This window comes from Vigna umbellata, chromosome 1, assembly GCF_029865625.1.
Source record: "Vigna umbellata cultivar VRB3 chromosome 1, Vumbellata_1.0, whole genome shotgun sequence".
In the NCBI taxonomy this organism is placed as follows: Eukaryota; Viridiplantae; Streptophyta; class Magnoliopsida; order Fabales; family Fabaceae; genus Vigna; species Vigna umbellata.
In genome coordinates, this window is record NC_142165.1 from 87,929,603 (window position 1) to 87,947,324 (window position 17,722).

A 17,722-nucleotide genomic window follows, 5' to 3' on the forward strand; every position below is an offset into this window, starting at 1 on the left:
TATAAGTTACATACGGATTATCCGTATGTAATCTTATCTACGCCCTTTTTATATACGGATTTTTGACCGTATATAATCCGTATATAACACCACTTTTTATACGGATTTTCGATGTTATATACGGATTTCGGTCGTATATAAATGCGATTTTTCTTGTAGTGATAACCTCCCGCAACCTGGTGAGTAATCATTCAACATACCTAAATTGGAGCAAAGAAAACAAAACCGTTGAGGACTAAGAGCCTTAGTATAAATGTTTGGAAGTTGCCAAGAAGAAGAAATGGGCAATAGGTGTAACAAACTACTTTATGTCTTTTCTCTAACAATATGACAATCCAATTTGATATGTTTAGTACGCTCATGAAACAATGAATTAAATTTAATATGTATTCTTGATTGGTTATCATAGTAAAGTATAACTAAAGCCTTGAAATGAATTTACAATTCTTATAATAGAAAAATGAGTTGTTGAATTTCACATGTCACTGTTGCCAATACTCTTTATTATGCTTCATAAGAACTCGTAGACACTGTAGTTTTCTTCTTGGATTTCCAAGATATGAGAGATGATCCAAGATAAACATTATCTCCAATAATATATCTCTTAGTATCAAGGCATGAAGCACAATCACTATCAATTGGAGAGGTAAGGTAGATGGAAAAAATAAGCTCAAGCCTAGTGCATTCTAGATATAACAAAGAACTCTTAATGAAACATTATAGTGATCATGAGTTTCTTTGAAAGAAATTGTGTTAGGTGTTGCACTAAACAAGAGATGTCAAATCGAGTGTTTGTTATATACATGAGTCATCCTATAATACATATATATGCAGACACATCATAGTAGAGTTCTCTAGAACAAGATGAAAGTTTCTTTGCATTATCAGTTGGAGTAGATGTTTGCTTGCAAGCTAAAAGACCAGCCTCAAACAATATTTTCAAGGCATATTTACTTTGATAAATCAAAATTCTCTGTTTGATTTTTGCCACTTGAAGGCCAAGGAAAAAAATTAGCTCAGTTAACTTATTGATCTGAAAGGAAGTATTTAAGATTGTTTTATGTGCACAATTTCATCACTCTCCACTTCTTGTCAAGATGATATCGTCAACGTAGACCAAAGTAGTAGTGAAAGAACCATAAAAAGATTTAATGAAAAGTGAATAATCATGCATAGATTGTCTATATCCAACAATGATGAAAAAATAAAGACAATCAGGAAAATCATTCTCTACTAGCTTGCTTAAGTCCATATAATGCTCTTTGTAATTTACAAACCTATCGTGGCCTAATTGAATATAAACTAAGGGGTGTTTCTATGTAAATTTCATCCTTTAATTCTCCATGCAAAAAAGCATTATTGATGTCCAATTTTTATAGTTGTCAATTAAGATATGAAGCTAGAGAAAATGGTTATCTCATTGTGGTCATCTTAGCTATATGGGAGAATGTGTAAATATAATCAATTCTTTCTATTTATGTGTATCATCTAGCAACGAACCAAACTGTGTACCTTTCAATAGTTTCATTGTTGATCTATACTATTATTTTGTTATTTGTCTATTGGAGGTTCTTATTGATACAATGTTATTGTCAACAACCAACACATTACAAAAATTTCCAATTTTTTCGGGGGTTATTTTTCTCATTTCCGACGGTTTTAACCTCCGGAAAGTGCATTACCCGCGGTTAGAAAAACTATTGGGAAAAGCTGCGTCGTTAAGTAATTATCGACAATTTTTTGAAAAACCACCGGTATTAGCGGGGGTTTTGGAGAACCGCTGGTATTAGCGGGGTTTTTGGGAAACCGCCAGTATTAGCAGGGTTTTTGAGAAAATCGCCGGTATTAGCGGGGTTTGAGAAAACTGCCGGTATTAGCGGGAGTTTTGGGAAAACCGCCGGTATCAGCGGGAGTTTTGAGAAAACCGCCGGTATCAGCGGGGGTTTTTTAAAAACCGTCGGAAATGTGTATAATTTTTTTTTTGTTTTTTATTGTAATAAAATGATATTATGATAAAATTATTTTATTAACCAAATAGATAATGAAATAATATAAACTAAAATTGAATATTATATATAAAATAAATTATATTGTTCAATATATTAATATGTTCATATATAATTAATTGTTCATACATTAAATAGAAAGATGTTCAATACTAAATTAAAATACTAAAAATATGACTGAGATGTTTATTACATTACTAAAAAGGAAACAATATCTAATTTTGATCTTTGTTACTTTCATTGTTTGGCATGCTCGATTGATCAGATACCTATAATATAACATAATATAGTTAGTCAACAATATATTTAATAAAGAATCATAAAAATAAATTTAACAATTATTATCGGTGATGGTTGAAACATAACAAACTACGAAGGCAATGGAATCAATACAATGTATAAAGGAGATTTTATATTCAATACTAACAAAAAGATAAGATATTGAAATAAATAAAACTGTTTCTAATAATACATATATAATATAGATTTCTTTATTATACAATTTAGATAAAAATGTTCCCAACATCTAGCCGACACAGTTTTAAAAGAGGGTCTATATATCATGTTATTAAATTAAAAGAGTGTGCAGTTTAGAAAACACAGGTTTATTTATATGAACAGAACATGAATAAAATAAATAAATAAAGGAGATTTCATATTCTCTGATGACAAAGACATGTTATGGGAATAAATAAAAATGTTCCTAATATAATATACAGGTTCAGCTTCTTTTTTCTATAATTATGACAATAATACATATGCATGCACTTTTCCCTTTTATTTGGTTATCAAAATTCAAGTAACAATGGATTAACAATAATTTGAAAGACAGATAGAGCAATTGCCAAAAAATAAACTAATTAAGTGCAAATTATATAGGACAACACACAAGTATGAAGAAAAGCTACCTTCCACACCACATCTCTTTTTGCACTACCAACTACACGTGGATGATGTGAGCAAAGTAATATTTTGACAAATGAATCTAGAGCATGTTTCAGAGTGGTGACATCATAAGCAGAGCCTTAACCAACACCTCAACAGATGGATCAGACGAAACTTGACGGTTCAAAGAAATATCAGTATCACTGCAAATTCAAATATTAAGAGTTTAAAAGCAGAGTGGCAAATATTGAGATTGACAGGGGCAGAAATACAAGACTATGATTGAAATGCTATACAACACTAGGACTATGTTTGATATCTTCAATAATACTATGCGACAAGATAGAAAGCCAAAGAGTAAGTGTAACTGTTGTAGCAGTTGAGTCTTCCAAAACATGTAACTGAAGTCCTACCTGGATTCCTTCAGCTAGAATGTCGAGGCCATACAGTTCTGCTGCCCTTAAACTTGCAATAGCTCCCATGTTCCTTCTTCCGTCTAAGGCCACAGCCTGCTCATAATGTCCAAATCCTTATTAGGACATAAAACTCTACAACCTAATCAGTGCTTGTTTTAAGTGGAGTAGAGAAGATTTGTAAAATACCCTAGCAGCTGCAGCACTGTCATCTATAGCAATGTTGGTAGGCCATCAATAATCATGTTAATGAAAGACTTTTTAAAGAGACATAAAATAAACAAAGATTTAGTTGGCATAATAGTTTAAGATAAAAACGATAAAGAAAATACCTTCTATTTATTTGCCAAATGACAAGTAGCTTGAAGAAAGACTATTGGAATAAAAAACCTTAAAATAATAAAAAATCTAGACAGAGAAAACTGCAATAAAATAATTATTAACCAAACCCAAGATTCCAATACTAAACTAAATCTGATATCTTCTATATTTGAACTGCTAACATAACTAAATTATAAATATAGTAGAAAAGTTACAGTTGTTCTTTTATTTTAAGAAGAGAAATCACATCAAATCCTATTTGAACATAAATGACAATAGGGGCCATCTCAAGCTCAACTAAACAACATGCAACATCAGATATAAATATTTCTATATGAAAGAAAGAAATTAATAGTTTTATGAATCAAAATGACTTTATGTGTATTTTTTTTTAATTTATAATTCTTTTTTACATATTGAAACATTTGAAATATACTTAACTGAAACATGAGTGAGTCAAGTTCATGCACAAGATAAATTGAGAAGCAATTATAATAAGGCATAATACTCAATTTTGTCCCCACTTTGGTTCGGAAATCTCAAGTTAGTCCCTTTATAGAAAAGTGAGTTGAATGGATCCTTACTTGTAATTAGTTGACTCTAATGAGTCCCTTCCGTTAAATAGAAGGAAAAGGAGTTAGTGGACTGATGATGTGACAGTTGTCTTTGGTGAGGTGTCAATACGCAATTGTTTGCGTGCTTACGTGGTTCAGAAAGCTTCAGGTTCTCCTCTTCTCTCCGCGCCATTCCAACGGGATGAGACCCAGAGTCTCTTTCTTCTCCCTACAGTTCGCTGGCCTCCCAACCAAAAATGGCCACCGCATTCCAACCGGCATCGATGCCATCTCCGACACCCACGGACGGCCATCGTCGGACGCCGCTCCAGCCCCTCCTTCTCGCGTGCGAGGGAGGACCTCGCTTTTCACGTACGCCCCAGATCTGCTCCGAATCCATCCTTGCCGCGCCTCGATTCAGCCACCGCGGACGGATCCCACGCCGCCGCACGTCACCAGGACCTAGATGGCTGCGACGCTTCTTCTCTCTCCGCTCGCGGCCCAGATTCACCGCTGCCCTCGCCGGAGCTTGCTTCTCCACCGACGCCACCACTCCCTTTTTTTCTTTCCCTCTTCTAAGAAGGGTTCTTTCATCTCCAGCATCACCACCGAACATTTTCCCCTCTCTTTTTACTCATTCATTTTTTTTCTGAACCACGTTGCTTAGGTTTTACTCGATTATTACATTCTTTAATTTATTTTAATTCTCTTTTGTGGTGATGATGGGGCTGGGAAGAATTGAGAGATGATGGGGGGTTGGAGGAATTGGTTGGAGAAGATGAAGAAGGTGGTGGTGATAAAATACCACCAAGAACAGGAGGCACTGCAACAGGGGAAGCATTTGGAGAAGGGTTGGTTGAAGCCATCACGACACAAATCTTTCCTCAAAAGCAAAATGTACTAGTTAAACACTTCCATCACCATTCCTCTGATACTTTCTCAAACCACCATCACTCCAAATTCCTATGCTTTCCAGAAACATTGAGTCAAGTTCATGAAGAAGAATTTATTGACTTGACGATCGAAGGTCATCTTGTGATCTGTGAAGAACTGATTTATAATTATGTTTGATCATTCCTTAAGTTGTGAATAGCTGTATTTATAAATATTATTCTGTTTGGTATTAAATTCTTTGGAAATCAAAGGTTCCAACCAAAACAAAAATCTACATACCACAACGTTTCTTACTATACTTGTCATTATTTCTTGATTTAAAAAACAAATAATGTTTAAATCGTTATTTATTCACATTTAAATTAATTTTTTAATTTAAGCTCACAATTATGATGATGGTATCAATGTCAACCATCATTATTTGTAACCATTTTAACCGATAATTTTCAAATTAAATGTCACTATAATGTTAAACAATAATAATAAATTAAATTTCTTTTGTATATATTACAATGACACTATATTATTTATGATTGTAAAATTATTGAAAAAACATTAGAAAACGAAATAAATATATTTTTGAAGAAATTTCAAAAGTAATATTTCTTACATATTAAAAGGTATAATAAATGTTTATTCAAGGAATTAAAAAGTTATGCAAAAAAAGTTAAAAATATATTCACAGTATTTAACACTGATAAGTAATTTAAAGAAATTAAAACTGATATTTTTCATGAGATCAGCAAAATACATATTTATCGGAAAAAGAAATTAAATTGTTAATTAAACAAAATTCAAAATAAAAAATATAATTTTCTGTAACTAATGATTGTGCCCCTTTTATATAAAAGTCTCACCTAATGTTATCCTCTATTCTTTTATATCTTACTTACACGTATTTTCTTCGGGTTAGTTTAGTTTATGAAAGGAAAATTAATATAGTAATTAAATAAATTAGGAAAGAAGAGAATCATAAGCAAAAATCCATTGTCGTCCAGCGGTTAGGATATCTGGCTTTCACCCAGGAGACCCGGGTTCGATTCCCGGCAATGGAAATTTTTAGCATTTTTTTAAATTTGACCAATTAATGGATTCATCTATTATCCAATAATGTCCCAATAGTAACAAATAGGCCCATTCGTGTATGGACCATAAATAGCCCATTACCAGTTGAAAAGTCTGAATAAGTCTGTCAGGTTTATTTTTCGTGTTTTTTCTCTTTCTAGGAATTTAAAATTCATTTTTAAAAAAATATTATGAATAGGAAAAAAAATGTTAATCGAATAAATAAAAAAATATAAGCTTGTAAATGATCTGCTTTGACAAAAAAATAAAATAAATAAAAAGATCTTTATGTTCATATATATTGGAGGACTAACCAAAACATTTCATGCGCATTTTATTACATACAAATACTTCTATTGATTATATTTAATATAAACTTAATCTTTAAAACATACAATATATTGTTATCAAGACACGTTGAATTTAAATAATTTGTCTTGCATGGTTCTAATAAGTTTACATCTCTTCATGGGTATTATTGTACCAAACAATGTATGATTAATTGACCATCAAAGTCAATTCTTTGTAAGAAAACCCTCGAGCAACAAATTGTGGTTCATATATATTACAGTTTCATATCTATTATTTGATTTCAATAAACTATTAAAGGATGGTAAGTCCACAAATATTCACCCTTGAAATCATGTTTCTACCTAAAATACATTTTCCAATTTTAGCTAATAATTGTCAATATTGACTTCATTTTGATTGCATCATTTTTCATTCTTAACGTAATTCATTATTATTAGGACTTTAAGTTTTTTTTTTTCACAATGTTATGTATAGTATTTAATTATGTCAATGGATTCTCGTCAAATTACTGTTTAAGTATTCTTCAAGAGTTATCATATCTTTGATAGGGTAATCTTGATTTTTAGCTTTATTTTGTAGAATGTTTATCCATGAAACCATTGAATCTGTCATACTTCATGCATGTTTGAGATAGAGTATATTATCCAGCACCATAATTCATTTAGTCACTAAGGATAATGATAAATAATTATTTGAGCTAATGATTAATATTTTGTGTATTCTCACTACCCCCAATGTTTAAAAAAGTTTGGTAAAAAATGATAAAATATTTAGTGCATCTAATATGAGAAGTATTAATACCTTCAGATTGAATACAACTTTGAGGGAAAATAATTTATTTACTGGAATGGAAAGAGACAACAGAGCTACACACTTTCTTCTAATACATTTTTCGTTAAAACTTATTAAAACTGAAAAAAAAAACAGATAAATTCAAGAATAAAATCCATATTGACTTTCATTAAATTTGAAATACTAATAAAAAAATTTAGGAGGAAGTGTGTTCCTCTGATAGGCATAAAAAGGTGGCCACATCAGTGATCTATAGAAGCAAAACACAGCTAAGATTGATGGCAGATATTTCTAAATCCCATATGCTCGTTATTTTCCATCTTCTCAACCATGTTCCCAATTCCCACTCCACCTGAGATACCCAAAAAGAGAAAATAAGTGTGTTTGAATGATAAACTAATCAGGAAAAGGAAAAAATTAACGGAATAGAAGGCCAAAACTTGCAATGAAAATCATGGAAAGTACCTAAACTTATTGCACTCAAAAAAATGGTGAAAGCTAGAACAAAGATGATGATGGATGCTCGTCCCAAGATAGCTATTATCTTTCTCACCACATGCTGCCCAGTTAACGCAGCTATGGTTGCAATCAAAATAAAGTAAGAAGCTGCGTCATCCCATAAGAAGAAAGGCATTAGTATCTTTCATGAAATCTGCTACACGTTGACCATTCAGGAATGGTTTTATTTAGTTATAGTTTTTTGGTTCTTACCATAGGGAACTGGGAAGCGTTCTAGAAGATAGTATTGTACGACTGACATGGAGGAAGAGAAAACCATAGCAAAAGTTGATGTAGCACTGGCAACCTGCAAAAGAGGAGAAATTATGAAAGCATGTGTGATTGTTGTGGAAAATCTCAAGAGTGGTAAAAGGTGTACCTGAGGAGGAATTCCCAACTCCAGAAAGAGTGGCCCCAAAATGAAGCCACCACCAAGACCAAGCAGTCCACTAACTATACCAGCTATTATACCACAGGAACAGTAAAGGCAGATCTTGTGAAGCTTCTTCCAATCTGTTATTTCCTTTTCCTTTGATGCAATCACTCTACTTCCATTGCACAAGCATATGGCTTCATAAAGCGTAACAGAGACTGCAATAGGCACCTTTAAGTGACAAATAGGCAACCCAAAGTTCATTCAGACCATATGGACAAATTCTATAATTCAATTTTTATAAATCAGCCTTTGCATACTATATTTCATAATTGGTTGCTAAAAAAGCTAAGAGATAACTTCATATATATATCTTCATTCAGATTCTCATGTACACAGCTTAAAATAATAGAGGAAGCACACAGATACAGTTAATTGCTGGAATATTTATCAAAGTAGAATGTTTACCTGTAGTAAATTAAGAATCCAGTACAGTGTGGAGCAAGTTTTGCTGTATGTCTGGATTGAAACAAAGAGGTGCATATTCAATATACATATAGCGTTAATTGCTGGATCTAGTTTCCTATCACTAAGCTAAAAGACTTTAGTTGAAGTATGGGTGTAACTTTATTTTCAATAAGTTTCTAGGAACTGAATCAAGCTTAAGGGGCTCATTTTTGCATCAAATCGTAAAGGAGAAACTCCTCTCTCTTGGTCTTGCTTCAAAACCCACAAGTGCATGCCAGTTACTGAATTAGAAAAGCCAACAAAATGTAAAAACTTAACTACCTTAATGATCTGAACGATGAGAAAAGCCACCCAAACGTAGACAAGGACTAATAATTCTTTCCAGTAGATGTTCTTTAGTAAAGGGACCTGCACACCAGAATTTAATGCAACTTATAAGGCTAAATAAAACTTCAATAAGGTTCCTGTGAGGAATGCCTTGGATGGCCGTTGGAATCACCTTCTCATCTCGTGGATCAGTCAAACCAGCTGGTAGTGGCTTATAGTCTTCTTCAGAATCATCTGCATTAAGGGTAGGGGCAATAATGTTTCAATGATATATTAGACAGATTTTTCACTAGATTTTTCAAATGATAATTATGAACTAAATAGGTTTCATAATCCTTGTGTGTAATGAACATCAATTTGTCAAGAGTTTTCAGTCACTTGTTCTCCGAAATGAAGTTGTACAGAATCATTTTCCTTATATTTCCTTCAGTTGTACGAATCACAAAAACTTGTTGTGAAGAAACTCAAATCAAGTTCTACATGTGATGGCAAAATAGTGAAAAAATGTGGGAGTCCCTGCTCTGTGAAATATGCATTCTCTATCCATTTAAATCCTGCAAGTAAAACCAAAAAGAAAAGAAGCCAAATTTCTCCCCTATTACAAATTTGAAACCCTGATTTAATGCCTAAAATAGACCCTGGTAGGAGAAATGAATATGTTCATACATTCTTATCTGATAAATCTTATTTTCTCTGTATTTTTTCAGCATTGTGCTTTTCTTTTCTTTTTTTGCTTCTTGTAGTTCAGATTTTGCAGTAATCTTTTAGGTAGTTGCTGAGATTTTCTCTCTATTTTCTCTATATTTTCTAAGAAGGTTTGCAGGGACTTACAACCAGGAAAAGAATCTGATTCCAACATCTTAGCTGCCTCCTGAAATTTCGGTAGCATAATCATCTTGATATCAAGTTAAAAACAACAGAGCTTCAGAAGCTTTACAGTGCATAGGCAAGTTTACCTTCTTCATAGTTGTTTCCTTTTTCCATGTATCTATGCCTTTGAACAAAGCTTTTGTGGAGGTAGCTACAACCGATTAATTTCATTAGAAATCAGACAAATTATTGTAAGATATTCAGAATAGAACAGTAAGTAAATCATGTCATGTGTACTATGTACCATAAGCTAGTTAATAATCTTAAAAAACTAGTAACATGTTGGCTACAAAAGATAGATTAACATTTTTTAAGATCCATGAAAATAGGATCTTAAATGAAGGAATAGCAGTTTCAGAAGAAAGAACGCACCCACACAGATTTTTGAGACTGCTCCAGGACAATTTAATAGTTTAAAAGGTTATGGCAAGTAAATGTTACCAATAAATAAGATGATGAGCAAAACCGTCACCATCCAATCAGCAAACATGACATTAAATGCAACACCAATGCTTATTCCTAGCATTAGCATAGGCTGGAATAGCAAAGCCAGATCATAATCTATAACTGGCAAATCTAGTGTTGGGTGTCTAAACCTCAGGTTATAATATACAGTTGATACCGCTGCTCCCATAATCATACCTGCAATTGCCAAATAATAACAGTTAAACACCCAAACAATATACACACACACACACATGAAGTTAGTCTCCAAATTGAGTTTGGAGCCAACGTATATTAAGTTTTGTAGATCAATAAGAGGATGTTTAAGACCCCTTCAAGCGTGGCCGTGTTTTACTTGTGGAAAACTAAAAAGAATAGAGCAATATACTAACACTTAGAAATGGCAGTGGAAGACTTAGCGTCAAAACCAATGATCAAAGTGAGCATTGGGATGAAAATTCCTCCACCTCCAACCCCTCCTACGCTTCCCAACGCAGCTCCAAAGAATCCAACGATTGACCCTACCAATATTCTCCAACCAAACTTCATCTCCTGCATTCAGACCAACATGAAAGGAATAAGTAACTACAAACATAGTCCATAATGTGTGAAAATGTGTTTGATAAACTCACCGGCCAAACACGGTCATTGGAAGAATCTCCTCCATCGTTCCAAAAGAAATCAATTATACTATTCAAAGCTCCATGTCTTTGTTTTGCAGAAAAACTCTGGTGGGTTTGGTTTTTCAAAACTCTTTCTGCATAACTCACATTGTAGGCCATGATAATGCTCCACGACACCAGCCATATTGCGGTTGCTGCTGCTCTTGAAGTCTTCTTTTTCATTTCAATGGCCATGGTAGATGGGTATGTAGAAAGACCAATGCTACACTTCTCTCTCTCTCTCTCTCTCACTCTCTCTCTCTCTCTCTCTCAACGTGTTTTTCTTTTTTCTGTGGTTATTTTTTTATGGAGGTTCTACAAGTATGGTTGATGGAGGAAACTACGAAAGCTAAGGACTAAGGAGTACATTGATGAATAGCATCGTTCTCTCTCCCTCTTTTAGGCCAACTCAATGTCACTATTTATCCTTGCCTAGCTCCTTCCTCTGTTCTGTAATGGCATCGATTCTAAAAGATTCTCTTCACAGTACTACTTTGTACGCACCCATGTCTTATGAAAGCCACTAGTAACATTTTGCCTTTCACACACTTTCCTTTTTTCGACCTTTTCTGTGATATAAACATTATTATTGAATAAAAAATTATTGCACGTAACAATTTATTAATTTTTTATCATAACTATTTTAATCTACCCTACTTAATTCTAGTTGATGGCTGACCCATTATTACCTACGGAAATGAATTTTTATAGGTTGAATGCATATAAATACCGTTGGACGTAAAAAGTTTGAAGACAAAGAAATAGTCAATTCGTGTTAGTTTGGATTTAACATGAATCTTATCCGGTCAAAGAATAAAGCAAAGATGGTGATACACAGTGCAGCGGCTATGGCTGCTCCGTTTTGGTCCAACATTTTCTTTTCATCTGAAGCAAATTGAAGAAAAGTGAATGTGACGAAATAGACATTGGAATATAAGCACGAGATAATCAAAATCACAATATAGGAAGCTTCATTAAAGCAACGTAGCTCTCAAACCCAACAGATAAACACCGCAAAATTATGAAGCTTCATGGTAATTTCATTTTCTCTCAGTTTTCGTTTATCGTTTATTGACTTACATAGCAAAGCAACAACAGAAAGAGAAAACAAATAACATTGCTTTCTCTTTCCATAAATCCTGAAAACAAGTTGCAAGATGAAATAACCACAGTCAAGCTCCTAAGGAACTTTCTTTTGCAATTATTATATACAGTATGAGTCCCCACTCCGAGGAACTATAAGGCAAAATCTGGGTATTTTCAATTCGTTAATTCGCCAATTATTTGATCGTTTTGCTCCCTCTGGTGACCAGCTTCTTTAAAAAGTTAATTTAACTTTTTATACAGTGAATTGAATTGAAAATTATTATTGACTAAAATCATACTTATATTTTATTATTATTAATCATTAATATTAGTAATTAAACTGTATGCGAATAAAAATTTATATTAAGTTTAATTTCATAATTCGATTTTTAAAAAGAGTCGTATTTAGAGAGTTATGAAAAATTGACAGCAATCATATTTTGTATTTGACTTATAATGAAAATTTTCATAAAATAGATTAAACACGGTCAATTCAAGATTTAAAGTTATAAATTCATTTTAACTTTAGAAATATAAACTTTGGTAGAACTTTACCAATCATATTCTCCTGATTAAATATATGTTCATTCAGTTATTCATATGTAATTGAAAGTTCAAGAATGCTTCCAATTTCTTGAATCTAGAAGATCTGAGGATTTAATGATAAGATCTCCAACTGATATATTCAAATCTATTTCCGACATTCAAAGTATCAGATTATTTGATTCAATCTCAAATTGAAGATTTTTTTACCTCTTGCCAGACATAAACAAAGTGGTGAATGGAGCTTCGGGATATTCCATTGTAGAGATGAAAGGTCTTCTGCAATAATAAATGTCTTTTTCCACATGATAGTTTGACAAGATACGTATTAGACTTATGTATAGACTTATGTATAGTTTACAGTAAGATTTTCTTTTCTTCTTTTATGTTATGCTTGTTTCTTTCAGATATAAAACTTTCACTTGTTCAGAGTAACTCTTAAAGTACAGTATACAATATTTGTGTTTAACTTTAGGATCTGTAGCCCTTATGTATATGTATAAAAATATCATATAATGGAAAAACGACCAAACATATGAATTTTTATTGCATCTGTTTCTCTTTATGTAATTATATATCTATTATGTAATTATCAACTAATTATTCGCGCATTTAATTATAGTTTGAAAGTGCGTTTATAATATTTACTATAATTGTAGATTTTGACTGTATGAGCCTGAATAGTTTAAATCAAAGTAAATCGGATCTTAAAATAGGTTGAAAAATAAACTATTTTTTTCTTAAAAAAAGTTTGAAATAAACATGATTTATTTTATATATCCTAAAGTGTAACAGTTGATTTCGTAAGTAACAAAATTTGTAGGTGCAACAGAAAATTATGAATAACATAATAAGTATTATAGACTAACTCTTATCATTTTTAAAGCACCAATTAATTACATGTATAACCACCAACAATAACGTGGGTTAGACAAATCTTGCTAGTTATACCTAAATGGACTTTACACTTTTACCAATCTCTAAAAAATTGAACATAATGCCAAATCAGAAGATAAATCAACAATTAAAAGAATGTTACATTATAATAGCGCGTTGTAACGTGCATCTCAAACATACTAATAGGGCCACAAAACCAAATCATTCATTCCCCCATTTCCTATATAGTATGAGATCTCACTTCACATATACACCAACGAAATAGATAAAAATAATAATAACAACCCCAGTGATAAAATTGTTGATGTATTTTTTACTTTCCTATGGTTGAGAACTTTTTTTGGTATTGTGACTTGAGATTAGCAAAACGTTAAGTAAGCGAAGGGTGACCCAAATTTAGCTGAGAATTGGTTCATTTGATTCAGCATTCCAAACTTAGGTTTAGGTTTCTAATGATAACCGATCTCCTTACTGGAAAGCTCACCACTGTCATTAAATTCTTGGCTCGACATTATTGCCTGTCTGAACTTTGCCATATCAGCATTGTATTGCATGGTATCATATTCTGAGCTTCCAGACGAAGAAGGGTAGGCACCACTATTCCCATTCCCTGTTGTAAGTTTCATTCCATCTTTTAAGTCTTCCAATGAGACATCTCCTTCCAGTGCTCTCACAATCTGCCCATAGTTAAGTCATACATACGTTAAATTAATACATATTCTTGTTCTGGTACTATCCATGAGGACAATATATACTTGGTAATTACAATGGTATAAAACAATAATCAACAGATCTAGGTGTATATATATACCTGGCTCATTTTTGAACGCTTCTTAGCAGAATGACGAATGCTTGCAGCTGCACAAGCTGCCATTCTTGTCATTTCCTGGGCATTGTAGTTACCTTCCAAAAATGGATCCACCAACATTCCAAAGTTGCCATCCTCCAATCCTTTATTCAGGAGTGGTCGAGCCTGCTCGGTACATATAGTTCTTTATTCACATTTGGATTGAAAAAAAAAAAAGTTGCAGGACAATATGGACGAACTTGGAAATATTTAAATGTGAATCTAAATCATACAATCGATAAAAATAACAAAATTAAATACTGTAAAAGAAAAAAAACTCATAAATCTAATATCTCAAAATTTTATATTAAAAACTTATGTGATATATATTAATCTTCTCTTAATAAACCTTTTTAAAAAGAACCATCATGTATATACTTTTATACTTTTGGGAGATTAATGGACTGTATATTTGAAATCTCTTCCAAATGATAAAAGGATAGAAATGTATATATTTATAGTTCAAACTATTGTAGATAGAAATGTAATATATAGTACTAACCCAATCCACTAAACTGTCTTCCATGGCATTTGTTGGATCTACAGGTCGTTTCCCTGTTATGAGTTCCAAAAGCATGACCCCAAATGAGAAAACATCAGACTTCTCTGTCAATTTTCCACTTGATGCGTATTCTGGTGCCAAGTACCTATTTTAATATACAAAATTAAACTATTCAGTTGGACTAATTAATGAATATGATTTTATGCCACTTGTTTTTTTTTACAGACCATGCATTGGAAAAGAATTTATTTTCTTTTCTATATGTTCTGCATGCTGAATGATTTGACATTGTGAAATCAACAACATCTGTGGTTATTTAAACAACAGTGTTCATGCAAATTATCTTATGCAAAAGCTTGTAAGTGTATAATGTTCAAAGACACTAGTTAATGAAGTTATTGAGTGTTAAGGATAACCACACACGATATATCGTGTATTCGGTCAGACATTGTACAAATATTTAATGACGTTATCACTTTTAAGGGCTGCTTTGACAAATTATGTCTATTTATAGAAAAGCACTTTGTATTTATATAAGAAAAACTATTAATATTCTTCTTTTCTACTTGCTTTATGGTTCGACAAATATTAGAGCGCGAAGGGAGAATTACCCGAATGTTCCCATGACACGAGTTGAGACATGTGTATTAGTATCAGAGGTCAACTTTGCAAGTCCAAAATCAGACACCTGACCAAGATGCACATTGGAGTGTAAACTTACTTGTATAATATGTGCGATATACGACTAAAGTAGTTAAAAAATAGTAAATGTATGTTGTTCAACCTTGGCTTCAAAGCTTAGATCAAGAAGGACATTAGAAGCTTTAATGTCGCGATGGATAATTCGAGGGCTACCTGAGTTCATTTATAAATGTTGCAAATATGAGAAAGACAATGAAGCAAAACAAAAAATATGATAAGCAGAAGAAATTGAAATGTAATGCTTACAATCTTCGTGAAGGTAGGCAAGCCCTTTGGCAGATCCAATCGCAATTCGCATTCTAGTAGGCCAATCCATGGTAGGCATACCTTTACCTGTGGCCATCAAATCATAAGCTCTGTTATTATTCATCATAAATAATCATAACAAGAAGTGTTTTCAGTACAAGAGTTAAAACAATAAATTATGTTGATACCATGAAGGTGATGTTCCAAAGTTGAGTTGGGAACAAATTCATAGACCAGCATTCTTTGGCCTCCACAAATGCAATATCCAACAAGTGACACAAGATGACGATGATGAACTCGACTGATGATTTCAATCTCAGCTTGGAACTCGCGTTCTCCTTGTCCACTACCTGCTTTTAGACTCTTAACAGCCACTTCCTTTCCATTAGGCAAAACTCCCTTATGGACATAACCAAAGCCACCTTGTCCAATAATCTGGTCATTGGCAAAACCTTTGGTGGCAGCTGCTAGCTCCTCATAAGTGAAGGTACCACTCTTGAGCGTGAGAGGAAGGCCTGGCGATGAGGAACCCATACCCGCTGAATAATTAGAGCTCATATCACCACTGCTCATTTGAGGATGTGATGTTCCCCAGCCACCACTAGGAGGACCCATTCCCATTCCCATCTGCATCCCCATCTGCATCCCCATCCCCATCCCCATCCCCTGTTGTTGTTGCTGTTGTTGAACCCTCACAACATGCTCCCCCATATGAGGACCAGCTCCTGGTTGCCAATGAGGAAGAGATTGTTGTCCAGTGTTGTAATAATTGTTAGCTGAACAAATCATTTTATACCTTATTAATCATCAATCACTAACTTAAACCCAATGTTATTTCAGACAACGTAATTATCAGATGAGAATCTGAATACAACATCTAAATTCAAATGTTACCTGCTTTTCCTTTAGAAGGAGATGCGTAATAGTAGTTTTTATTCTGCTTTCGCTTCTTCCTCCTGCAACACCAAACCAAACACACAACGAGCAACACCAGAATGACAAACCCAACTCCGATCCCCGCTCCCAATGCTGCTTTATTGGTGCCATCCTCGTTCGTTGACTCTGTCAGCTTTTCATGCGACAGCGATTTATGTGCCTCTTTGGTCGGTGGTGAATGAGTGGACGACGATGAGGAACCTTTATGTGATCCATTTGATTTATCGGGCGTGGCATTGTCGGGCGTGGCATTGTCCGGTGTGGAGTCATCGGGAGTGGAGTTGTCGGGGGTGGAGTCGTCGGGGGTGGCGTCATCGGGTGTGTTGTTATGGGGTTCAGATTTCTTATTAGGGGAAGACATTATTCCTTGGGTTCCGGCGAAATGGTTTATACGTTGAAAACCACGAAATGCCGGAACACCAGGATTTCCCCTCCTTTTTTTTCACGAAGCTTGAGCCCTGTGAGAAAAGAGATTAAAAGAAAGAAATGAGAAAATGGTTTGGGAAGAGAAATGGTAATACCTGGAAGGATTATCGAAAGAACGAAATGGAAGAAACTATTGCATTGGTGAAAAAGTGGTAATACAAAAGGAATCGATCACAATTCCTTCCCTACAAAGGAGGGCCCTTAGCACCTCTTATTTAGTTCATGTCATTTATAGATTTACCATTTTCTGACTGGTCTTTATTTTATCATCAACACCCATCATTTCCTTCTATCATCCATCTTACCTTACAAATTTTAACCACAAATAGATTTCTCAACCTCCCATCCCATCCCCCAAATTTTCAATTCCAAATAAACCTTTTCATTATATTTTTCTTCTCTGCTTCTTTTGCATATCTTGTAACTTGTATGGCTAGAAAAATACTCATGGAAAACAGTTTTACCTGTTATATACGTAAGTGCCAACCTTAATTATTAAATTTACAAAACTTATGAGTGACTAAATAAAGAGAGAGAAAAAAGCTATACATTAGTATATTGAATGTTAGATACCATAAATGATGATGCACAATATCAAGATCGTGTTTTTTTATGGTATTCAATATATTGCATAGGTTTCCTTCTCTGTGCGA

The 17,722-nt window shown here is 33.4% G+C and overlaps 2 protein-coding genes and 1 non-coding gene across 4 annotated transcripts; 1 reads left to right on the forward strand and 2 right to left on the reverse strand.

The window, feature by feature from the left end:
• Nucleotides 1-6,056: 6,056 nt before the first annotated feature.
• TRNAE-UUC (transfer RNA glutamic acid (anticodon UUC)) lies at nt 6,057-6,128 on the forward strand. The gene has a single exon. It is a non-coding gene; the product is annotated as a tRNA-Glu (tRNA).
• A 1,141-nt stretch (nt 6,129-7,269) lies between these two features.
• Nucleotides 7,270-11,291, reverse strand: LOC124846120 (sulfite exporter TauE/SafE family protein 3-like). Its single transcript, XM_047323337.2, has 12 exons — nt 10,855-11,291; nt 10,615-10,774; nt 10,220-10,420; nt 9,865-9,929; nt 9,740-9,779; nt 9,081-9,142; nt 8,903-8,989; nt 8,582-8,632; nt 8,120-8,344; nt 7,954-8,047; nt 7,708-7,848; nt 7,270-7,594 (listed from the first exon to the last, which is right to left on the reverse strand). Exons 1-12 carry the CDS (start codon nt 11,077-11,079, stop codon nt 7,512-7,514), a joined length of 1,434 nt encoding a protein of 477 aa, XP_047179293.1. The 5' UTR covers nt 11,080-11,291; the 3' UTR covers nt 7,270-7,511.
• A 2,167-nt stretch (nt 11,292-13,458) lies between these two features.
• Nucleotides 13,459-17,279, reverse strand: LOC124846118 (proline-rich receptor-like protein kinase PERK15). Of its 2 annotated transcripts, XM_047323336.2 has the most exons (9): nt 17,165-17,279; nt 16,602-17,101; nt 15,896-16,483; nt 15,708-15,794; nt 15,544-15,614; nt 15,371-15,447; nt 14,760-14,904; nt 14,222-14,383; nt 13,459-14,087 (listed from the first exon to the last, which is right to left on the reverse strand). In XM_047323336.2, the coding sequence occupies exons 2-9, from the start codon at nt 17,002-17,004 to the stop codon at nt 13,860-13,862; spliced, it is 1,761 nt and encodes a 586-aa protein (XP_047179292.2). In that variant the 5' UTR covers nt 17,005-17,101; nt 17,165-17,279; the 3' UTR covers nt 13,459-13,859. The 2 variants fall into 2 exon arrangements, with proteins under 2 accessions (XP_047179292.2, XP_047179291.2); XM_047323335.2 differs by having other exon boundaries at nt 16,602-17,268.
• Between the last annotated feature and the right edge of the window lie 443 nt (nt 17,280-17,722).